The sequence below is a fragment of the Larus michahellis genome, chromosome 2 (genome assembly GCF_964199755.1).
Source record: "Larus michahellis chromosome 2, bLarMic1.1, whole genome shotgun sequence".
NCBI lineage: Eukaryota > Metazoa > Chordata > Aves > Charadriiformes > Laridae > Larus > Larus michahellis.
The window spans coordinates 118,058,209-118,082,544 of record NC_133897.1 but is presented as its reverse complement, the minus strand read 5'-3'; the positions used below and the strand labels follow the sequence as shown (position 1 = coordinate 118,082,544).

At 49.0% G+C, this 24,336-nt stretch overlaps 1 protein-coding gene and 1 long non-coding RNA gene across 3 annotated transcripts; one reads left to right on the top strand and one right to left on the bottom strand.

Annotated features, from left to right (window-relative positions):
- Positions 1-175: 175 nt before the first annotated feature.
- Positions 176-20,022, bottom strand: GATA6 (GATA binding protein 6). The gene is made up of 6 exons (XM_074576822.1): positions 19,110-20,022; positions 15,391-15,557; positions 11,943-12,068; positions 10,437-10,524; positions 10,237-10,343; positions 176-1,771 (listed from the first exon to the last, which is right to left on the bottom strand). Exons 1-6 carry the CDS (start codon positions 20,020-20,022, stop codon positions 1,604-1,606), a joined length of 1,569 nt encoding a protein of 522 aa, XP_074432923.1. The 3' UTR covers positions 176-1,603.
- Positions 19,934-22,768, top strand: LOC141739477 (uncharacterized). 2 transcript variants are annotated; one of them, XR_012585721.1, is made up of 3 exons: positions 19,934-20,026; positions 22,001-22,195; positions 22,301-22,768. It is a non-coding gene; the product is annotated as an uncharacterized LOC141739477 (long non-coding RNA). The 2 variants fall into 2 exon arrangements; XR_012585722.1 differs by lacking the exon at positions 19,934-20,026 and having other exon boundaries at positions 22,338-22,768.
- The last annotated feature ends 1,568 nt before the right edge of the window (positions 22,769-24,336 follow it).

Here is a 24,336-nt window from a genome sequence, read left to right as displayed (position 1 = left end):
GAGGGGAGCTGCAGAAAAGCCACACACAATGCAGACTTAGCAGCTTAGCCACAGCAGGCACTTCAGCTGGAGACCTTCCTTGCAGCCATCAGACACGCCGCCCGTATCAGGTACATTTCTATAGCTTTTAATGTAGCTTAACAATTGCGTTGGAGACAAAGGAGAAGGCACAGTGTACAGGAAAAAAAAATATCCCAAAATGATACCCTTTTATTTGTAAAGCTCTGATGAAACAACTTTCCAAATGACATCCCACTTAAAAACCAATGGAAACCAACCTAACTATGCGTCAGTCACACTATACAGATTGCATCCTACATTTTCAAGATGCCTGAATATCTTATGGAGTATTTACATATGTATCAGTTAGGTAGTAAAGTTTCATTGCGATTTGTTTCTTTCCAGCACATACTTATTCAATGGCCAAAAAAGCCTGGGGATGCATTTGTATTTTTGTACAACACTTCCAAGCGAACGGCTAGGGCAATTTTCCTGAGAGAAGGCTTGTTCTTTGAAACTCTTGCTTTAACAACTAGAAATACAGAAAGTGGATGGGGTTTTGTTGCGCTAAAAAGCCTAAGGATGCCTAGTTAAGTTTTTCTTTTAAATTATTTACGTACCATTAAGTTAAAATGTTTACATTCATTCATTCGTATAAAAACCATTGTTAAATCTTATGCAAATGATTTAACACTGATTGCTGCAACGCAAATTGCACTTCTTTAAAAAAATTATTGTATATATGGAAGAAAAATATCTGATTGCTACCCTGTTTACAAATTTTGACTGACTCTATACAGTTCAGCCAGAAAATACGAACTTTCATAAACCTCAGTCACAGTGTACTTTAAAAGTTATATCGCAGTCTTGCAAAGTGAGTAAATATTTTAAACCCAAAAAAAAACCACCAACCCAAAATCTCCTTAACAAGCTGGACCTTGTGAGACTTGTACCAAATGTTGTGATTTCTTCCAGGGGCATAGCTGGGCTCTGAAGAGCAGAGCAAGGCACACTGGAGACAGAGGGCGCAGGAGGAGACAACTGATGGGGCGAAGACATCAAATGTTCGGTGTGAGAGATTGGCGTCGACTCAAGCAGTATGCACTTCTGATGCTCGTTACAAAGTATCTCGCTACCTCTAGTAATTAAAGCCTTTGGTACTCCCTCCCCAACACTGACGAGTTCCACCAATTTCTTGGGGGAGGAGGCAATGAGAGAGTGAAAATAACTATACAATCAGAAAGGCAGTGCTGCTGGGTAAGTCAAGGATGTATTTCTGGAATCTATCAATAGGTCTAGGTTTATCTCTTCTTTTTTTTTTTTCTTTTTTTTTTTTTTGAGAGTGTAAGGCTGCATTAGCTATATCCCCAGTGGATATTTGCTTTCTCTATATTTTTCTTGCATAGATGAGGAACTGGATGCTTCGGCAGAGCCTCTTTCGGAGGCTGAAAATCACCTCTGCCAACAAGGCACAGAAACAATTTCAGAGGAGTGGTCTTTGCCAGCACTCTCACTGCCACCATGACTGCTCCGCAGAAGAAACCGTGCGCGAACGTCTTAGGGCTGCTGCGCAGCGCCGGGATCCAGCTTCCCTCATGCCAGGTCACGCCAGAGCCAGGGCACACCAGGGATCCTGTCTCACGGATGCCGTCACTTCGGCTGTAGAGGTCAGGCTGACTCCTGTGTACAGCCCATCTTGACCTGAATACTTAAGGTTGCTGCTTTCGGGACTGGTGCTCTCTCCTGGGCCAGACATCACTGACGAGCTCGCCTGGAGGTGGGGGGAAAGGAAAAAGAGATTTAATTGAGTGTGTGGGCTTTGCACGCACCCAAGTGCAGGTCGGAGCACAGCGGGCTTGGGGTTTGCCCTCTGCTCACCCCGTGCCTTAAAATCATGAAACTGAAAAAATCTCTCAGGGTCAGCCCGCTCATTCTCCCCTTTGTGAAACAGTGACTTTACTGCGCTGGCGAGGTCTGGCACGGGTGACAACCGCGTTTGGAGAACAGCACGCAGTTATTTTCACAGCAAGGTGGGAAAGAAAGCACAAGGACGTGCAGAAAAATCTGGAAATCAAACCATGATGAAGAAGGTAATGTGCATGTGTCCCACTGCCCCCTACTGAAGGCACACAGATGCCAACACCAAAAATGTGACCCGGGAGTGGTGGCATCTATAGTTTTGCTTTGTATATAGTTTTGCTTCCCACCCACCTATTGGGTTGGAGAAGCCCGATACATTCCAGTTCTCCAGCAGCGGGTGCAGAGCACCTCCTGGAAATCAGCCTTATGTGACTCCCACAGACCCTTATTTGGCTCCCACAGACCTTGAAATGCCTAAAATCATTCCTCACCCTTGAAAACGCTAGCCACAACCACTTCACCCATGTAAGACTGGCCACTAAAGGAGATGCTCCTTTCATCTCAAGTGGAGAAACAGTATGCCTTTGAAGCAGGAGCCTTTTTGTTCCACCATCTACACGCACAAGACAACACACAGGGGAGCCCTGGTAGGCACGAAGATGAACCTCTGAACCGCACTGGAACCAGTCCATTTATTTTAAGAGAGAAATGGAGAGTTACAAAGACAAAGAAACAATCATTTTTTCCATGAGGCTGAGCAGATCCGCCAAAGAGGAAAAATTTGCAGTGCCAGACAGAGAAGGGGCAACATTTTCACCTGATAAAGGAAATGTTTAAGAGCTGACTTCATGCAAAATTAACTCTTGGATATGTCAACTTTAAAACCTTAATTTACTTGTTAATGGATAGTCTTCGGATGAGATTCTTTAAAAGGAAAAAAAAAATAAAAAGACGACTATCCTCAACTGTGACTGCAGAAGCTTCCTGCCTGCTGTTTAAGTGAAAAGTATACGTATTTAATCATTTTACAAGAGTAGAGCTCTTGGCTCTCCTGGAGCCATGCCAAGCTAGCAGTCCTGACATAGGAAAAGCAAGGCTTCATTTATCCAAAGGTAATTTCCAAATGGTGCTGTGCAGGGTTCTTGTTGCCGTGGTTAACCCAGGGAAAACCTCACTTTCTGAAAGAGATGCTCATTATCAGTGGTCACTTTCATCTGAAGTAACCCGGACTCCAGTATTTTCTTTAGCTTTTATTAAAATGGTCGATTGCTGCTATTCTTCCACCCAGTCATCAACCAGGACCCTGCTCCGTCAGTGACTACCCAGAAATGGAAGAAACAGCTGCTTGCCCCCAAAAAACAGCAAAAATAGCTCTAATCCTAAGAAATACATTTTATTGCCCTCTCAAATACACAATTGCCAATCAGTGACAACGAACCTCCGTATCCTCTTTCCCTGTGACTATGCTTGGAAAATTCAGTGAGGCAGGTTTCACGCTAACCTTTGGGTCCGGTTTTGGTCTTGCATCAGACTAGTTTTTCCAAAAGGCTTTTTTTACTTCTAACACATAAATAGACTCCTGTTAGCACAAAAGACATCATTTTAACAGCTTGAGACTCCCCACCGTGGAAGAACGGTTTATATTAGGGTTGAGCAGTGTTTGCTCAACCTGAGCTAAAAATACTAGGAGCTGTTTTGAAAGGTTCCCGTTTGCCCATATTTGCTGCTGTTGTTCCGGTAGGCAAATATCTTATCACTACCTGTTTTTTCTGGGCTCGGAAAGTGTAATTCACCCTTTTCCTGATTCAGCCCTACCTACAAAGGTGGGGCGTGGGGACCTGCAGTTTCCATGTGGGGTTATCAGCTACCCCTCCCTCGGGCACCCCAGAAGGGAGGACGTGGAGGCACGTCCTGTTTGAAGACTGCCCGTCCCTGCCTGACCAAGGCCGGATCCTGGCTCTATTAAGCCAGGGCGGGCAGGACCTGGGCAGGACCGCCAGGCCTGGAAACCCCACCCCGGTAATGTCATGACAAATTCAGGCAGCTCGGGCAGCTCCCAAAGTGAGAGATGGAAAACAAATTTTAGCTCATGAAAAGGCTGCAGCTGAATCACAGCCCTGCTCCTGAGCCTGCCTACCTCTGCTCTTACTTCTCCAGCTTTAAGGGATGAAAGATGACAGAAGCTACGCTTAGTTATTACAGGACGTTTGTCAGCTGGAATAAATAAGTTGAACAGTGTTGCTGAAGTCAATGAGCTCTTCTAATTCACCCTGGCTGGCTCTATCAATAAAAAGGTAATGGATTCATTTTTATTGCTGAAATCTGATAACAGGATAGATAATCAATTGTGAAGCTCAGCTTCCTGAGGAAAAAATGATGAAGACTATTGGGAAGAGCTTGCCTCCCAAAGAAACAGAGGAAGGTTGTGTTTGTGTCTGCAAAGGCTCTTCTTTTTACCCAAACCGGCAGGAGCTGGTCATGGGGCAGCTCCCAGGCAGGCTGTCTGGATTGGAGGTGGTCCTTTCATAGAGAACCTGCTCACCATGCTCACAAGGAGACCTCAACCAGAGCTGCAGAGGGACTTAGACACCTAAATTGTACCCAAACCTGCCGTCAGCACCCTGGAGCCAAATTCACCCCCACTAAAGCTGGCAGAGATCGAAACCAGGCTGGTCAGCCTGTGCTGTTGGCCAGGCTGGGGGACGCTTGGGGAACAGCACTGGTATCTCTGGCTGCAGGACTCCTGCTTTCTTCCACCCATTCTTTCCTGCTCCATCTGTCCACCACGGAGAGAGGGAAGAGGGGATGGACACACCACCCCCCCCAGCTTCCCCACACACCTCCGCAGCCAAGAGGCAAAAGCTCCGGGTAAGGAGTTGTGCTAACAGCTGGAGGGGGTGGCGAGCGGCCTTGATGTAGACCTTTGCTCTATCAGATAGACCTTTGCTCCAACCACTTCGCAGGTTCAAAATGCTCCACAAATTCTGGACATCCCACTAGGTCTGTAGCAAGCTGAGTTCTCAGCCAACACTCTCTTCCTCTTCGGTTAGCATAGTTTAGTTTTGCTACACTTAAATGATAACCCTAGTCAGCCAAAACACACTTGCAAAAACTTATTTTGCATATAACGTGTTGTGGTAAATTGCAGTGAAGTCCTTAATTTCCCAGCCTCAGCCCCCCTGCAATAACTGCCATCCCCATCAAGAGCACTTTCTTTTTTTTTTTTTTTCTGATTTAGTGACCCTCTTTCTACGTAAAGTTGTCATTTCTTGCTAGTCAAATTGATCCTTTTGTTTATATTGCAGATGTATAAGTTTACGTATCTTCTAACCTCTCCTTTGTATTATAATGACATAAATCTGTGGTTAATACTTCATTAATTTCCTAAGGGAGGCAACTTCCAGTGTTGCTTGGGAAAGCTGATGACCCCTCTGCTGTCGAGGGCTGTATGAGTAATTGGCTTTATTGCTTTGGCAATAAAACAAAACCAAGCAAAATGTATGTGTCCATATGCATATAGAAGTTGTGGATAGAACCAAAAATACTCTTTTTCCTTGTTTTTTCTTGCTGACACAAAAAAGTTGGATTGCCTTGTTCTGTTTGATATAGAATTAAATGCTTTCTTTTGGATACACGTACATGGAACAAAGAAAATGAATGACTGAATTTATGAAGCTGAGTGGAGAGAAGAAGCAGTATCCTGTTTTGTCCAGGAGTGAGGACTAACTCAGAAGAGGTAGGAGACCAAGAGAGGATTTAAGCTGAAACATCAGATCTTCCAACATAATGCCCTGACTACCGGACTATTTGGTATTTTAGGTTGCCATGTTCCTCATGCCTCCTGTTGATCTTTTTCCACCTGGTTTAGATAAATATTTACTCATACCAGGACTGAGGCACTGTGTTCCCATTTTCCAGGTGAAAGTCCTACCAACTGTGCTGGTGAGCCTTTCTCCCTTTCTCATGGAAACTCTGTCCTGACGGCTACAGAATTATTCTATACCGATGGAAATCTTATCATCAGATAGTCTGGAGGAGCCTCAGTCTTTCAACTTTACAACATAAAAAGCAGCAAAACATAAACAGGAGCACCTAAAAAGGAGCAACAAAAAACACCTCTAACCATCTCATGAAACCTCTTCTGAAAACAAAACAAAGCAAATGCAGAGGAAGCTATTCAGTGAATTCAGTCCAGGTTGATGCACGTTTTGGGGACAGTTAGAACTGCAATTCCTGCTAGCTCACCACCTGCTGAGGCCATTCCAGTCAGGTCTTCCACTTTGCAGCCTGCAACACTGAAGAGACGGGCCTGAACCGCTTCTCATATTAAATCTCCAAGGGAAGCAAGCGCTAGTTTTACCTGGAAGACAGCTGTTCTAAGTTTTTCTATGGTGTGTGATTACTGTCCTTCTGAGAAAGCTCCAAACTGGAGGCAAAGTTCTTCTGAAAGAAGAGCTGCCCTGGTGCTGCCGAGCCTTTACTGACATCAGCCCTGGCTCATGGAGCCACCATGTCCTGCCATAAAAAGCAGATTTTACAGCAGTTTTCATACTGCCTTTTATCCTAATAAGGGAATAAAGTCCTTCTGGTAATCACACTAGTTGGAGCCCCGGCATGGAAATGGATGGGTGTGCACTACAGACCGTGCCCTTCATTTAGCAAATTATTCCACGTAGCTTTTCTCTGTACAGTTTCAGCAGCATCAAAGGGAGAGCAGGTATAGATGCAGATGCAGGCTGTCTGAAACCTTCAAATCTGCGTTTTATGGGGATGTAAGGCAACTTCATATATCATGCAGCTGGACCTTCTCCATATGAGTAACACAGGACACCCAGTACTTATACTGCTTAGGAAAACAGAAATAGGCCTAAATCCTAGATCCAGATGTGAATTTGGCAAATAGCCTCTTTACAGTGGGACAGCGAAATATCTCCGATCCAAACACTTCTGCATTTTGGGATGTTTGAAATCAACTTTGCACCCACAGCAATTCATTAATCATATCTTTTAAATGTTTAAACTTCAGCTAGAACATAAAATCAACATTTAAGGTTCTCGCTAATTTGTCTCAAAATTGGCATCATATAAGATTGCCTTCATGAAATGGATAGTCTCAAAGACATTTCCAAGAGTAATTGCTGCCCTTTGCTTTTTCTGCCCTCCCATCTTTATTTTACTTTAAAAGAGATAAAGAAAGGTAGGGCAAAAAGTGAATATTACTGACACAAATGAATTCTGCTGAATTTCATTTCCATTAGATTTCTACATAGCTGGGAAGTCTTTTGGCAGCCTCCCATAAAAGGCATAATAAATTGCTTTTGTACCAGTAGAGGAATTCATTTTCTCTGTTTCATTTAGCAACAACATTGCTGTGAATTTCAGACAACAGTTTCTAAAACGTCATCAGATTTCTCTGCCTAATGTCAGTTTGGCATTTTTCCCCTCTTCACAGAATAAGGGCTGGAGAAGTAAAAACAGAGCAAAACAAAAAACAAGTTGCCATGCTGGTTGTGTAACACGCAGGAAATGAGCCAGGTTCGCTCTTCCAGCAGGTGCCCATGTTTCGGCAGTGTCACCAGCGCCGCTGGCAGGAATCAACTCCGTTCTTGTTAAAGTGACCAAAGATTACAGAGCCTGGATTCATCCATCTGAGGGTTTTCTCCCTCCTGACGCAGCCTGGAGGATAAATTTATTCTCCTTGTGTAAAGCCATTGCATGTTCTAAGAATAAATAGAAACCTTCAGGCTATCGATGTGTCAATTCAAATGAAAAAAAGAAATCATGGAAAATAGAAGTCTAGTAGAGTATCTTTGCTTCGGCATGTGACCAGATTACAGGCTGCCTTGCTCTAAAATACTAACATCCCTTCATTCCCGATAACTTCAATGGCCCTTATGAGCACTCAGCCCCTCCCATGGGATTTAGGCCCACAAGCAATGATTTCGCTTCCTTGGTAAGCTGGCGACCCTGTTCCCAAATGACGTCTGGGGTAACAGGAGCAAATCTTAGCAGCCACTGCTTTCTGCTTTCAGCCTCCAGTCTCCCTGGTCCTCACTCCACTGAGCTGCTGATGCTCGGGCAAAAGCAGGAGCCCACGGGAAGGATGCGGCCATACCCACGACATGTCCTGACAACAACTCCCCTGCAAATCCCGTCCTCATTTACGTACATTTGGGGCTGGGGTGCAGGGGTGGGAGATCACTAGCCGTTCGTGTAGGGTATGGGGGAGTCAGGGGGACACCCATACACCTGGCCGCTGCTGCAACCTCCACACTTCAGCACGTTTCACAGCCTCCTTCCATCGCTTCCTTTCATTGAAATTTTTCACGAGGGGTAGTTTGCAAGTGCATATGCAGCGCACATCTGATCGAATCATGGTGGGGAAAAGGCTGTGCAGATGTTACCATGCTGCTTGCTGGATATAAGGGGATAGATTTCCCCGGTCCTCATGCACGTGTCCTCTCCCAGCCTGATCTACTAAAGAAAAATCAGGGAGAACTGAAATCCTGGCACTGAGGGATGCCGACATGTAATTAAGAGCAGCCTCAGGGTCCTTGGGAGTTGCCCTTAGTAGGTAACAGCTCTCAACTAGCCTTTTGGCTGACAAATCGTGCCCCCACCTTCCGCTCCTCTGGTACCCACACAACTCCACCTGGCAAAATTATATTACAAATGGTACTCTTAAAATTATAACGCAAAGATTATTAATAAGAGGTTTGATATGCTCTCCTAGGGAGAGGAAGGCAGGCTTCAGGCAGCCAAGAAGGCAACAGCGTGGGGGAAAGGGGGTCACGTCTATGTGGCCTCTCCTTCCCCGGAGGAGGGGGGAGGAGGCCCCCGGAGGAGGCCGCTGCCTGCGGCCTACACTGCTGTCTCGGCCTCAGCTGGGCCTCTGCTTCTAATGCTGTCCATCATATAAATCTCATGACATTCCTCAGGATCGGTAGCGCTGCTTAAGGCAATGTAAGGGGGAATTTAAGGAAAATTTGGCCGCATTTTTCCCTTGGAAAATATTAGGGGGACAGCCTAAAGTAGTGCATAGTAGTTCACTGGAGGGAGCCTGAAACCCAGCAACTGTTCACTTTTTGGTTAGTGTTTCCCTTTTTTTGACGTGATCTGTTTGTTTTATTGGACTGACAGGGTTTTCTCATGTCAAAGACAAGCCCTTTTAGCAATATCCTTGTCTGGCAGCATCCGAACCCAGAACCCAGTGCCTCTGAAACTGGGTGGCCCTGTCAGTCCTGAACAATCACATTTGCTAAAAATGTTTTTTTTTTCCTCCTTTTGTACAATGAAACTTTGTACGTCAGGAATTAAACTATTGTAAGGAATTTGAATGTGGGAACGCCGAGACATATTGAAAAATAGTTATTATAAACAATGTCTTCTTTTTATTAATAAAGGAGTAGAGAAAGCCACATTAGGAAAGCTTTTCAAAGAAATGATGTGGCAGATTAAAGGATACAGAAGGCCCAAGGAGTGAGTGTGGATATGGATATGTATAGCCAAGGGGTTAGAAATTAATCTACATTAAGCTTCACAACTTTAGCAGTAGTATTTGTTATCACACATGCTAACTAAGTGAAGAAAGGAAGTTTGAGATGGTTTGAGTACATGACGTAAAATAAGGATCAAAACTAAAGCAGGGGATCATCAGCACTCCTCTGGGGCTCCTCTGGGGCTCCTCTGGGGCTCGGTGCTGCCAGATGCTGAGCATCTGTCCCCTGAAGAGGCCTCTGCAAGGAGAGGTCTGATCCCCTACGGAATACGATCGGCAGGGCACCCCAGCCTGGTTTCAGTTGGGTCTGGTCCGGGGTTTAAGTGCACATCTTAGTTTAAAGCAAAAGCCTTTATGTTTGCCTTCATACAGCAGGGTAATGTTTTGCCGGGGTTTACCAGTCATTTGGGATTATGCGTAAAAATGCATACATATATATGTTAAACAGCTTTTGGAAAACGTGAGAGCAGCAGCGCCTTGAATTAAAAATTCTTATCAGATCGTTTCAGAAAAGAAGAGGTACATGCCCGATTATTTCTTGAAAGAAACAATTGGGCATGATTTATTGTCTTTGCCCCAAAAGAAAACCTTTGAAATGGAAGAACCTGAACATTTCAAAACAAAATGTCTGGAGTTAAGCTGTAGTTAATTTAATCATAAAAATTATATAGATCTTAATTAAGAGGTTTGTAAAGTACTTCAGCTTGTCGTTCTGTTTACAGCTATATGTAATATCCTCCGAAAATCTTGTTCCAGTATCAGCTAACAAAACTGGAAAGTTTGTTTAGATTATTGTTCTGCTAGATAAGATAAAAGCTGTGATAACATTGCACAGTGATCAGCCTGCTTACAGATACGGACACCGGCTTACAACTTACCCCGGACGCTGCAGTCTGTGTGCTGGGGGAAGCGGGTTTTCGACAGTCATCTGAATTAGTAGAAGACGTGGATGTTGGAGTCATAGGAACCGCAGTAGTACTGTTACCTGAAAGATCGGGAACTGGTATTAAAACCAAATATTTTCCAGCCAGGGGAAAAAAACTCTTGCAGCTCAACTGTCTTATCTTTTTATATTTACCAGAGCATGCCTTTGACTTATTTATGTTCTTAGGTTTTCGCTTCCTGGTCTGAATTCCTTCTTTTTTCATAGCAAGAGGTCGGGGAACCTGAAAAAATTACATTTCCACACCAATCACAGAGTTGTGTATACACTCTAATATCAAAAATTAAAATACAGTACAAGATCAAATGTTGATGTTGAAAATGCTTGTGTAGCAAGTCAATTTTTCCTGCGTCACAGTAACGATTCCAAAAAAACCTTTGCATTTCATATGGGCAGAGCAAAGGGTTGCTTCAAGGAGAGTTTTAGCCAAATAAAGAAACCAGCAAAACTTTTTTCTTGATGCAAACTAAACAGTTTTTCCATCACCTCAATCAGTCCACAGATAAACAGCACACTTTTAGGGGAAAACAGTGTCATATGGCCATAGGTCATATGAAATTAAATTGGATGGGGTATATCTGATTCCCAATTCCTTGTTCCAGTCAGTTAGGAATTATCTCCAGTGGCTGATTCTGGAAAGCAAGAATGCATATGAGGGGGGAAAAATACTTCTCTTCCTGCGGACCAGCTACGCAAAACAGATCATCGTCTGTAATTGTCTTAGGACAGAAACGTCAGCCATAACCAACTTAGTATTTGTTCTTATAAGCAGTCTGCCCGTGATACAGCTTTATAGTATCCAAATTTATATTTATAGGGAAAATGTGCTCAAAAACCAGCTTTGGGTTCTATGTGATCACAACAGTAATCATTATACAGAAAACATTTGCTTAAAATATATTTTAACTTAATGATAATATGAGTTTGGGGAAAGAAAATTCAAGCATATGCTTACTATCATTATAATGTTTAAACCTGTGATATAATTTACTTTTTTTCTTGAGGACTAGACCAAGTCCCAATCACTCCTAATGCCCCCGCTCTTCAAACACTTGTGCTTGAATGTAACTTAATCCACAGAGGCGTAACAGGTTCCAAGTCTCACACAAAACATACTCCATCACGTTCAGGATAGAGCTATTTTCTTCCTCTATTATTGCCTAGCAAAGGCTCAAATGACATTTAAAGTTTTGCTGGCATAGCTGTCTGCCCATGAAAAGCTGTCTTATTAAAGATATAGGGGGTTTTTTTCCCTACTGAAGAGCTGGTTTAAATCCCAGCAGCAAAAAGACCTCTGCCACTCATCCAGAGGTGTTTTCTTTATACAAATCTGTCAGGAGACCTACAACGGCAAACACATAACTTGTCAAAACTGTAACTGGCTAAAACAGTATAATCATTTTCTAATGCCAGGCATTTTTTAGTCATTTTATCAATTTTTTATGCGTTCATCCTTTTATAACTCCACGATTGATACTGTGAGTCAAGACCGTTAGCATCAACAGAAACATTGCCTCAACTTGAGGAAGCCCAATGCCACCCCTCGAAACTGCTGGGTGCCCACCAGCAGGAGGACCACCCCTTCCCCAAAGGAACATCAGAGCTGGTGGGGAATCTCCCTCTAGCAAAGCGGCCGCTTACCCCGTGGAGCTTCATGTAGAGGCCACAAGCGTTGCAGACGGGCTCGCCCTCCGCGTTCCTGCGCCACAGGGTGGTGGTCGTGGTGTGGCAGTTGGCACAGGACAAGCCCAGCCGCCGGGACGAGGGCTAGAGGCAAGGGTAGGCAAACACAGGTGTAAGCAGGCAGGCAGGAGAAAATGATTTATGCCTTCACAGTTTAAAAAAGTACTTAAACGTGCAGCGGGGACAGTAGGAGGGGTTTTTATAGCATCCGTCGGTGATGCCACAGACTTAAAACAAGATTATCCTCATTTCAGAGACTGGAAAGCTGACATGAAGAGGCACTGCGGGTCTGCAACTCTGGGCATTCACGGCAGAGGAAAAATTTACGTTTTGGGAGACGCTGACGTGGGGACCTCTGTTCAGATCAGTGGGCACTGCCTCTTCCTCCAACAGGAAGATAGAAAACATCTCCATTACAGCTCCTTCCATCTGAGGAGAGGGCACATCACTCCTGTGCCGCCTCTCCAGCCGGTCCAACACCCTCTCCCCTGTGCGGTGGGCAAAGAGGCAGCTCTGAACCTGCCACCGATACTCCCGACTCATCAGAAAAATCAGCCACTCTAATCACCATCCCTCTGTGGCACCACGGCTCTGGAAAACAAACTTTCCTGGGTGCCGGAGGGTAACACATACAACAGTGGCATCTCTGTAAAAACATCTTTTTATCACCGCCCATTTTTATCTGCGCAAGAAAAACACCGTGCCTCAGGAGCGTGTTTTACAGAACAGAGCTTCCCCTCGCCCAGCAGAAAAGCTGGTGGGTGACGACAAGGTCCCCACTGCAAACAAGCCATTTATGACACTCTTCTGTGGAGTTTGGAGCCAAGATGAAGCAACCTTGTATCAGAAATAACCGTATAACCCAGAGCTTTATGGCTGCAGGCTGTATATCATAAGTGAAGGCAGTCCTCATAAACATGTGAAATGAAGGTGAATGGGTTATAAAAGTCCCTGTAACAAGTGATCTCTTTTACGTTCATCACAAGCAAAGAATTCCAGCTACATCATAAATCTAGTCTTTTTCAAAGTATCGCATTGTCAAAAAAAATATAAAAAAATCTGTGCCTAACTCTGCATCTGGCAGCCGAACAAGTTTACACGGAGAAGTCAGTTTTAGAGGATTGCATTAATCTTATTCTGACTATAAAGCGCCCATAACTGAAATTACTAACTTAAGGGTACAATGCCCTTCCTCTTGAATCATTTACTGCTGGGCTGTTAGACGTAACTCAGTCACCTTTGATACCGCAGAGCTGCCTGCCACTTGGGAAACCAATAAAAATGTTTTGAGAATGAAGAATATTCCAGAGTAATAACCGAGTTTCTTGAATTTCATCTGTTTGAGTTTCTTTAGCAGTAAACTGTCGTCTTACACCACAGCTCAGAAAGAACTCCAGATTAAATATGAATTTTGTAACTTCGAATCAGTAATCCACTATTAATTGCACAGCAAAAAAAAAAAAGCCAGCCAAGTGCAATATAGGCTGAAGTACACACACATGTACTTTTTAATCTTAAAAATCCAGGTCTCATGAACACAGAATTTTTGACCCTGTTATTAAATTCGTATGCACACAGTGTCCAAATTGCACTCCTCGATCCAATACAAGTTTTACCTGGATCGGGTTAAAAAAAAACGGTCTTAACACACATGCTTTGTTTTCTTTCTTTGCAAGTAAAATACCATCAGACATTTCACTCTGTTAAATCTTTCTCTTTTTTGTATGCGGACAGGTATAAATCTTCATAGATTTTATTTAAATAGCTTTTGCTCATTCCTGTATCTAAACAAACCGGGGAGGGGGGCTGGCATATTTTGAAGCTAAAATGACTTCTCTGCCACAGGAATTTTATCAGAAACTTTGGGGCAATCTAAACATGTTTAGCATTTTCAAAACATTTTCCCTTCTCACCTACATTTTTCCAACTGTATGAACACACAGTCATGGTTGATTTATAGTTATGGCCAGGGTACTCGGTAGGGATTGTTACGCAGAGCTATTTCGGAGTTATTTCGCTGAGGTGTCAGGCTGAAATCGGGCTGTGGTTTGACTCTGTTTTAGTCTCCTCACCCCCACCCCTCCTTCAGAAAAAAAAAAAAAATAAAGAAAAGAAACACCAAAATGGCAGAGCTGGGTATCAGCTACTCGAAGTCTGCATTGGACCAGGGTGCCATGGCCAGACAAGCTCTGACACTTGAAACAAGCGGCAGATCTACCCCGTCTACTGCGTTCATCCCTGGTAATGAGATAACACCTTGTGTCATGAAAATTAGTGGACGACCACCTAGAAAAAATGGGCAGCCGGCAGCAGTAAACCTCTGCCTTAGATTTAAATGAATTATTTGGCTGAAAGAAAGGTCTTTAAGCAGAGGTGAGGTTGGTTCGTGAGCGCTTACTGTCTGACTCTGATTGTTGTGTGTTTGGTTTTTGTTCCCCCCTCAGAAGGGCATTAAATTCAAACGGTTGTGAAATAAAGAACGGGATGTGTTTTAACGCTAGGAAAACAGGCATGGAGCAAAGCAGCTGGCATGATTGAAAGGGGCTTGAAAGGCTGATGGGTTTGATACACTGTCTCCATACACAAGGGTCCAAACATCAGCTTGGATTATACCGGCATGATTTATTGTGGCTCGCTCGGTAACAGCCATTACTGAAGAACGTATTCTTTCTCTCTGCTGACCTCCACCCAGATTTGCTAAACATAATGTGCAGTTCCCGCTTGTTAAATTTTCTCCTTGCCTATTCAGTGCCAGCCTGAGTTATAAACAGGGGTTCTGGTTTGTACTATTTATTTCCCCCCCTAGTTTTAGGAGTATATTTTTAGAAAAATTGCCGCTCATTTCTTAGGAGTAAAACAAAACAAAGGCTATTATCATTGTTTAAACAATTGGTTTTCTTTGAATTATATACAAAACTTGCTTACATTCCCAAGGATCGAGCTCTCAGCAAACAAAGCAGGTCTGGAGAAATTCCTAGCCCTCTGAACAAACACTTTCCAACCTTGATTTTTTTTTTTTTTTAATTTTTTTTCTGTTGGAAACGTCCAACATCAGCAGCATGAATTTCTCCCAAGCTGACGATGCCCCCTCACCGTCGGGGTCCATCAACTCAAAAAGCCAAGCCATGCCGTGCCCGGTGTGCAGAGGGCAATTTCACCAGCGTCGGGCCCGGCAGTGGGCCTGACGCAGTGCGCAGCGGGCTGCCAGCCCTGTTGCCCCTCATCGTGACCCCTTTGGCCTGCAGAGCTGGTCAGGAGACCCTCTTCACTTCTGCAACCCAGGGGGATCACCTGGCTAACACTCTCCCCCATCCTTGCCCCGGCTTTCCCCCTGGATAGCCCTGACTGGGGGTCCCTCGGGGTGCAGCTCCTCTCGCCCCCCTCCCTCTCCCCCATCCCCACTCACCACTCTCTTCTGGGGCTTGATGAGGGGCCGGCTGAGGCCGTTCATTTTGGTGTAGAGCCCGCAGGCGTTGCACAGGTAGTTGCCGGTGCCGTCCCTCCTCCACAGCGGGGTCTGGATGGAGCCGCAGTTGACGCACTCCCGGCTCTCGGACAGGTCCTCCAGCAGCTCTGGGAGGGGGGGACAGGAGCAGAGGCGGTGGGACAGGGCGGCCGGCGGGCGCGGAGCACCACGAAGCGCTGCCCCGGCCCCGCCGCGCCGGGAGACGGGCCCCGGGCGAGCGAGCAACCGGGGCTGCTCAGCCCTCGGAAAAAGCAATTCCCCGGCAGTGATCGCGGCCATGCGGTGGGGTTTTTTGCAAAATCCTCGCTTTTTTTTTTTTTTTTTTTTTACCCTTTTTAGTGTCTTTAAATGTACCAGACTCGCTGCCGGCTCCTTTGCTTTACAAACCGGAGCGGAGGCCGTTCTCCCCGTGACGGGGCTGCGGCGCACCGGCCAGACGGAGCGGCGACCCCCCGACAGCCCTGCACTCCCGTCGGGATTCGGCCCTTCGGAAATCTGGCTGGAGCGGCGCGGCGTCCGCCCGAGGGGTGAAACCCCCGTCGTGGTCCCCAACGGGAGGAGGAGGGGGGGGTCACTTGGTTTTTTAGGGGGTCGGGGGAGTTAAGTGCCTGCCAGAATAGCCCGCTTCCAGAGCCCACCCTGGGAGCCGGACGACAGGGACGGGATATAAGAAGCGGTGGTTTTGCCCAATATTGGCCCCGGGTCGAGGTTGGGCAAGGAGTTTTTACCCCGGCTCTCATTTTAAATGCGTCGCAACCAGTAAAAACTTCACATTTAGAGACTGCGTTTGGGACTCTGGTGTGCCAAGGCAGCGACGGGGAGCGACCACTTCGCCACGGCTATTTGGACAAATTCGAGCTGGTTGGTAGGAAACGGAGGAAATGGAAAAATATGCGGTATTCTACCTCCTGCTCCCATAGCTACTGAACACTGGGGGGGAAAAAGGGTCTAAATGCACGGCAAAAAAATAAAGAGAACCCACCTATAAAAGCAAACACCTTCACGCCTGCCAATTCTTGTTCTGACTAACCTCCCCATATTTCGGGGGGAAAAAAAATAAATACGGGTTTTACAAACACCGTGCCACGTTGTGCAGAAATAATTTCAAGGGGGTGTTTGGATTTCTGCAGCAGCTTTCGAGTCAAGGCTGGGAAAGTCTGTTTCAGACTCACAGCTTCGGCATCGATTTTTTTTGCTCCTTCCATCCCCTCCGCTACCTGCCTTAATTCATCATTGGGTTATTCTTTTACGTTTCGCTTAGCAGCTTTGCTCTGGAAAGCGAAAGAGAGCTCGGAAATGTCAGGCAGCTTTGGGGACAGGGCTGCGATGACACGGCGGGCATTGAGCTGAGGAAGAAACGGCCTTTTGGCCCGCACCCACCGAAATACATTTCTCTCCTTCTTTCGTTTGCAAATTATTAGGCGCTAAACAGGAACGGGCATACGGCCGAGTCCAGAGAGCACAGTTCAACTTACGTTGTCAGTTTATAGGTCTTAGCACATCGCTAAGATTTATTAATCTTTGCACCCAAAGCGCCATTGAAGACTGTAATCAGGAAAATACTTAAGGCTTCAAGGACGCTGGAAGTTAAACAGTTATTTGTCTCAGCTATTTACTTTAGAACACTGCCTTCGTGCCTGCAGAAAGAAATTCTGCCGTGACAATATTCCTAGGGCATTTTAAAATATTTTTTTTCCCTGAGTGCGTGAGGAATATATTTATCTCCAAGGAAAGAAAAATTAAAATTTTAATTTTAGGTATTGTTTTAGTAGCTCTACGAGTAACGCTAAGAAAGCTGTATCAAACCGTCTAAAGTTTTGCTATAAAAATACACTGCGGCAGCAATTTGTAGCTCCTGACCGCTGGCACGATTATTTCAAACGTGAGCACGCATGGCTTCGTCTTTGCTGACGCATTTTGTCCTGCGGGAGCAGAAAACTCGCGTGTCCCGGGAGCTCCGGGGCTGCTTCGCCCCACGTTACGGCGCGATGCGGCTCCCCCGGCACCCATTCTTCCCTCCGTCCCCTCCCCAAAGGGCCAACCCCTGCCTGCCTGCCCCTCCGGTTCCCGTCGCTGGGGACCGGAGGCACCGTCCAGGGAAACGCGAGGAAGGCGCCGCCGCGGCTGCCCGCGCTGCCTCCGCTGCCTGCGCCTTTCCAGCCGTGCCGGGGCTCAGCGGGAGCGGCTCCAGAGACCCAGGGGTGGGCGAGAGACCCCCCGGAGCAGGGGAAGCTGCCGTGGCCCTCCCCGGCTGGCTCGGCACTCCTGCCCCAGCCTCCTCCAGTGCCCTCCTTCTCTCCTCTGCCCTTTCTCCCCCACCCCTCTCCTCTCTCTTCCCTGAGATTCTCCAACCCCACCTCTCTCACGAAAAAAAAAATAAATCCAAAAACAAACAGGATTTTTTTCCTCCATCATCTAGTTTTACACTGCAACTTTCGGAAATTGAGTTAAAAACCTCAAATTTCGTGTCGCCCTAAGATGCGGCTTCTCGGCTTTGCTCTGCCCTTCTCCTACCACCACTACAACTGAGTCTTCTTCCCTCTGTCATGCTAGTAAACATGTGGGAGGCTTAAAATGCTTAAATCTACCGGGTATCACGAGAGACAGGAGGAGCACTGTGTGCACCCCTATAGAAAGATGAAAAGTAATTTTCTGCAATACTGCACTGAACGAGAAAATCACAGTGTATATAAAATATACCTACCTGGTGGGTAGTTTATGATTAAAGCAAATGCTGATCAAATGTATGTGCGCGTGTGTGTATACATACACATATATACATAAATATATATAAATATACATAAATATATATATAAATATACACATATACACACACAGACCCACACACACCCCTCTCTATACATCTGTATTTATATATACATATATGTATTCTAAAGCTGAAGAGACTGCAATAATCGTTAATCTTTCTAGCTCTAAATCATCGCAGCTCAGCCTCGATTTCTACAATTAATTTAATGGTACCGAGAATTTCCTAAATTTTAAATAAATATATAAATAAATAAAAAGACGGAACACCTCGGAAGTGAAAGTAAAATCCCATCAGGAGGTGCCACATTTTAACAGCAGTTTATAAAAGGGGTTTCTCGTTCATGTCAGAGGTTTTGCTTAGCTGCTTTTCTGGTTTAACGAAGCAGTGAAGTGGTTTGTAGCTGAAATATTCCAAATTGGGTTAAGCGAACCCCTGCAGTTTTCCTCTACGCTACAAGAAAGGTTAATTCGCAGTGAATTTGTCACCATTTCGCGGCCAGATTATTGCATTTAGGGAAAGCAGAAATGTACGGAAACTTAAAAGCGAGGTTTACACCGGGTGATTCGTTTTGGGAAAGGCGGGTTTGCAACACCGAGTGCTATACTTCAAACAACGTTGTTTTTTTGGGGGTGTGTTGTTTCCCCCCACCCCCCCGAACAACTCAACGCAAACGACGAGAGACACCTCCACTCCAGAAACACTTTCCCGGCGCCGCCGTCCTGCCGTCGGCAGGGCACCGTACCGCCCCGCCAGCGAACCCCGCACCCCGGGGCAGCCCCGCCGTCTCGCCTCTTCGCCCCCCGGCACCCTCGGGCGCCCGGCCAACGGGCAACCCCTGCCCACCCTGCCCTGCCCACGCCCCCCCCCCTCCCCCGGCGGCGGGTCCTACCTGCGCTGGGTGCCCGGACGGGGATGGGGGCGGGCCGGCCCTGGAGGCAGTGCAGCATGGAGTTCTCGAAGGGCGCCGTGGGCCAGGCGGGGGTGAGCTGCGGCCCCACGTAGGACGTGTAGGGCCCCGGGTAGGAGCCGTTGAGCGGCCGGGCCAGGGGGCTGTACTGGTCCCTGGCTCCCAGGCTGTTGCTGTAGGCGCCGGGCTCCCGGGAGGCCCCGTTGGCCACGGGCGGGCTGGGGGAGTAGGGGAAGCGGCCGGAGGGGTGGGAGCCGCCGCCGGTGCTGTACGAGGGGCTCTCCGTCGCCGGCTGGGACCAGACGGCGTGGCCGCCCCCCGGGTGGCTGGGCTGGGCCGCCCCACTGCCCTGCAGGTAGGGCAGGGTGGGCAGCATGGAGCCCACACGGGTGGTGGGCACGTAGACGGGCGAGCTAGGCGTGGAGTGCATGAAGCCGCCCGGAGATCCGTCGTAAGGCGTGGGGCCCTGGGCGGCCGAGATGGCCAGGGTCTGGTACATCTCCTCGGGCTGCTCGGCGCCGAGGGCGCTCAGCTTTGAGCCGCGGCTGGACCAGATCAGCTTGTTGGTTTGGTCTAAATCCGCGAAGAGCAGGATGTCCTCCCAGCTGGGCAGGCCGGAGGGGTGGGGGGCCCCGAAGTGCACGTAGGGGGCGAGCAGCGACCTGCCCTCGGCGGCGAGGGGCGGCGGAGGGGCCGGCCGGTGGCTGCCGTCGGGCTCCGGCTGAGGAGTCTTGGAGGAGCCGCGCTCGCCCTGGGAGCCGCCGGAGGAGGAGGAGGAGGAGGAAGGCGAAGGAGGAGACGGGCCCGGCTCCCTGGTCGCGAAGGGGCAGGAGGAACCGCCGGCGTCCGCAGCGCACCGCCTCACCGCGCACCAGCCGCCTTCAGCCACGGCCATCCAGGTCCCCTTCTAGGCTCTGGGTGTGGATGGGGAAGGGGGAGGAGGAGAAGGAGGAGTGGAGGGGGGGTCCGCAGGGTAGGGCGGGGAAGGAGGACACAAAAGACCGGGGGGGAGGGGGGGGAGAGAGAAATAATAATAACAAAGTTAGCAAACAGGACAGCCCGTCTCCCTCCCTTAATGAGATTCATCAGGGCTTATCTGGACCCTCTGAGCGCTTAATCAGTCATGTCGCCTCGACGCTGTTGTCCCTCGCCCCGGCGGAATGGGATCAGGCAGCCCAGGTCAACACGGGCCGGGGGCCGCGGAGCGCGGTCCCGCGGGGACAGGGCTGCGGGCTCTGGCCCCGCTCCCCGCGCCGCCCCCGGGGCTGCTCCCGGGCTGCTCCCCTCTCCCTCCGCATCTTGGGCTGCGGATCTGAACATGAAGCACGGCTGGGGGAAGGTGGACGAGAGGGAGAGGGGAGAGAGGAGGACGAAGGGGGAAAAGGGGCATTTTTCCCGGTCTGTGACAAAGCCCCTTCCTTGTCTACTGCTGCTGTTGTTACTATGATTATTTCAATGAATGAGTCATTTGACTCGGTTCCACGGAGAAAACAATTAGTAAGGCGATCCCTTTAAGGTTACTTCTCCGGCGAGCGATGTTAGCTTTTCCGCGCATCGCCTCGCTTGTTTGCTTGTTTCCAGCCCAAGGTCACGGAAAGGAGGAGGAGGAGGAGGAGGAGGAGGTGGAGGAGGGAAAGGCACCCGGGAGCCGTGAGATGCGCACGGGCCGGGCCACGACGTGTGCGCGGCGGCGCCGGGACAGGGAGCGAGACCCGGCAAAGGGCCGGGCCGGGCGGGCTGTGGCTGCCGCAGGGACCGGTGCCAGCCGGTAGCCCTGGTTGGCCACCCCGCCCCACCCGAGACCGAGCACACCTTTGGGGGATGGCACCCATCTCGCAGCCAGCCGCGGCGCAGGCACCCTCGCCGAGACCGGTCGCATCCCAGAGCTGCCAGCATGAGAGAGGCCGGACAGACAGACACAGAGCCCGCGGTGCCCTGGGAGAAGGGACAGAAAGCGAAAGGGGAGGCAGAGAAGTGACAGCAAGAGAAGCGGGCGGCGAGTCTCCCCGCTCTCAGCCCATCTCGGGGCTCTCCAGATAACCATAGGCACAGGAATACGGGACACACACACCCACAGAGCCCCCTCGCAGATAGGCACCAAATACGTCTCTCCCTCCTGCGAGATAACTGGGAGATAAGGCTCCGGCAGATAAGGGCTCCAGGCGTCGGATGTTTGCCCACAAAGTCTCCCTCGGGCTCCCCCAGCCAGGCGCAGCCGCCGCCGCGTCGCTCGCCTCCCGGAGCGACAGAGAGGCAGGAGCAGAAGAGCGGGGAAGAAAAAGGGAAATCGGGGCGGGGGGTTGGGGAGGATGGAAACGAGAAGCGAAGGGGCCAAACCTGCTGCCGGTGCCCCGCATGGGGCCGGGGCGCGGGGCCGCGGAGGGCGGTAAATCCAGTGCGGCGGGGGCGAGCGGCGGCGGCGAGTCCGGCGGCTGCTGCCGGCGGCCGATGTATAAAAAGGAGAGAGGAGGCGCCTCTCGCAGCCCTGCCGGAAAACTGCAGGCAGCCGGCCCTGATTGGGCTCGGCGAGCCCTAAACAAACAGGGAGCTCCGCAGGGGTGCCAGTCCCCGCGGCCAGCCGGCCCCGCAGCGCGGCCGCGCCGGGGGCGGGAGCGGGCGCAGGGGGAGGGGGGGGTGGGCAAGGCAGGGGAGAGGGGAAGGGGGGGGCCACCTTGGGGTGCCGGCAGAGGACCCCCTGCTCGAGGAGCACGAAAAAGCGGAGGGGGACTCGCCCTCCCAGATGCCCGTGACATTTTTCTTCTTTTCTTTATTTTTTCAAACCCAGAAATAATACACACTTCCCCCCGCTCTCTCACGATAATATCTTCTTTAGGGTGAATATGCACCTTTTATAAGTTTTTTTTTCGCCGCAGGATGTGTGCCTGGCTGTCTCCCTAAGCAACCAGATGAACGTCTCCCCCCACCACCACCCCGAGTTAAATCTCCGTATTTTTCTTATTAAAATCAAAGCCATCCGAGGGGAAAAAATGTGGCTCCTCCTTGAGTTGCCCCAACCGTCAGGTGAAGCCAAAGCGAGCTGTGGGATGTGTCCACCCCAGCAGCAGGCGGTAGGCATTTTTCCTCCGTTTCTTTCTTATTCTTCTCCCCCCACCCCCTGCCCCCCCCATCCCCTCTTATCTCAGCTGTGTACAAACTGATATGGTACTTAGCAGGAAAGTGACTGGAAATTAAAATAACTTCGTTCACCAGAGGTTATCAGCTGGATATCTGTCATCATCAGTTTGTACAGAAAGAGTCATCTGCGGCAAAGGGCTGGACTAGAGCAGAGCCCGGCTCTCGGCAGCCGGCAGACATGAGACCTCCGGCCAGAAACCGAGCCCAAACCTGCTGCTGATGCGCGGTGCTGTCGCTCCTGGGGTAGGCACGGCTTTTCTCTCCGTCTTTCCAGGCAAGGTGCTGAGGAGGTGAAGAATTTGGAATACTGGGGGTACGGTAAAACTCCGGCTAGAGGCGCCCGCTCTGCCGGCGTGGGTGAACTGATTGCGACCTCGCAGTTCTATTGTGCTCGTTAATTTTCGCAGTATAGCGCGGCAGGGGTTTGATCGGGAAATAGCCGCTTTCCCGAGAAACCGTTTCTCTATTAAATTGTATAATTAAAGGCGATACTTCTTTCTTCTCAATTGTCAGTAATATTTTTCTTTTGGTCACCCTGCCAGGTTGAAGTGATTTTCTTTTTCTTTTTACTTTTAGATATATTTTAGTGGGTGCAATATTAAATAGAAAACAAGCTTTTGCAAACGAAGGCAGCGAATCGTTGTCTGTAAGCGCACCAGCGTGCCTTCCGACCCGAACTTCCAACGTAAAACATTTTCCCGTGTGTTTTTTTTTTACCTGCAAAAGCGCGTCAAGAGCAGGGGAAGCCACGGGAAAAAATGCCCACGCCGCTTCTTCCCAACGCTTGGGTGCTGCCACTGCAAATTTCTGCGCTGAAAAGCGCCGACCTACCGGCTTTAAACCCCGCATTTCGTTTAAGGCTTTTGAATGCTCCTTATCGAGTTAAACCCGAGGGTATTGCAAACACGTCTAAGGGGAGATCTGGGTGGATATAGTGCGAGAAATACCGTGTTGGGTCTGTTTTTTTTCAAGGGACGGGCATTCTAAGGCAGGCTTTGCTCGCTGTGAGGAGAGTGCGGGTGCCCATGTGCCCCCGGGGTGGGCGGCAGAGCCCCTGCCCGGGCCGGGAGGTGCCTGCCCGAGAGGTGAGGATGGCTGGGAGGAAGAACGGCCGCGCTGGCCTGGCAGGGGCCTCTTTCCCTGGCTCCAAAGTGACCTGTGTTTTACACTTCAGGCGCCTCGGGTTTTTTCACCGCTGATTAGCCTGTTTACGTTATAGCCGGGCTACAAGTTTCATTTTATTTCCTCTGATAGACCCGATAAGAAAACTCGGCTTGAACTGGGACCTGCGTGAGAAACCATTCTAAATCACCCCCTTCCTCCCCGCTCCTTGTCGTTGCAGGTTTGCGCCCGAACCGCTCAAATCATATAGCCTTCGGTTCCTAGCTCCTCATGACGTCACTCCCTTCCCAAATCCCACTCTTCTGACGTAACTTTCACCCCGGGAGCCTGCCGGGTGTCTCCTGCCCCGGGGTTGGGGTAGGCACCCAGGGGAAGTATCTGCGGGGAGGGCGCAGAGGCATTTTTTTTTTTGCAGAGAAAAGGCGGGCGAAGGGGATGGATGCTCGGTGTGGAAAGTAACCGCTGGGGAGGGAGGTGGTGCAGGCGAGGTAACCATCGCTCCTGCTCGCTGTGGCCAAAGAGGGAAGAAGACAGAGAGACAGATCGGGAGGGAGGGGAAAAAAAAAAAGAAAAGAAAAAAAAAAAGTTTTTTTATCCAATTAAGGCAAATTTCCTCATGGGCACTTCAACCTCCCAAAAAAGGGTTGGGGGAAAGCCGTGTGCAGGCGCAGTGTGGTTGCTCCTTGCCCCACTCCCGGGTCTCTGCAAATGTGATCCCTTACCAGGGGTGCATTAGGGAGAGGGGGGAAGCTCCGGTCCGGCATCGCCTGCCGGGCCGGGTCCCGGTGCCCGCGGGGCGCTGCGGCCGTGGGGGCTCGGTGCGAGGCGGTACGAGGGGTCACTTTGGTGACTATCGCAGGATGGAGTGTATTCTTTTCCGACCCGTGTTTATGTAACTTAATGTACTTTAGAAACTGCCGGGGAGTTTAGGCCAGGCTGATAAGCGCAGCCG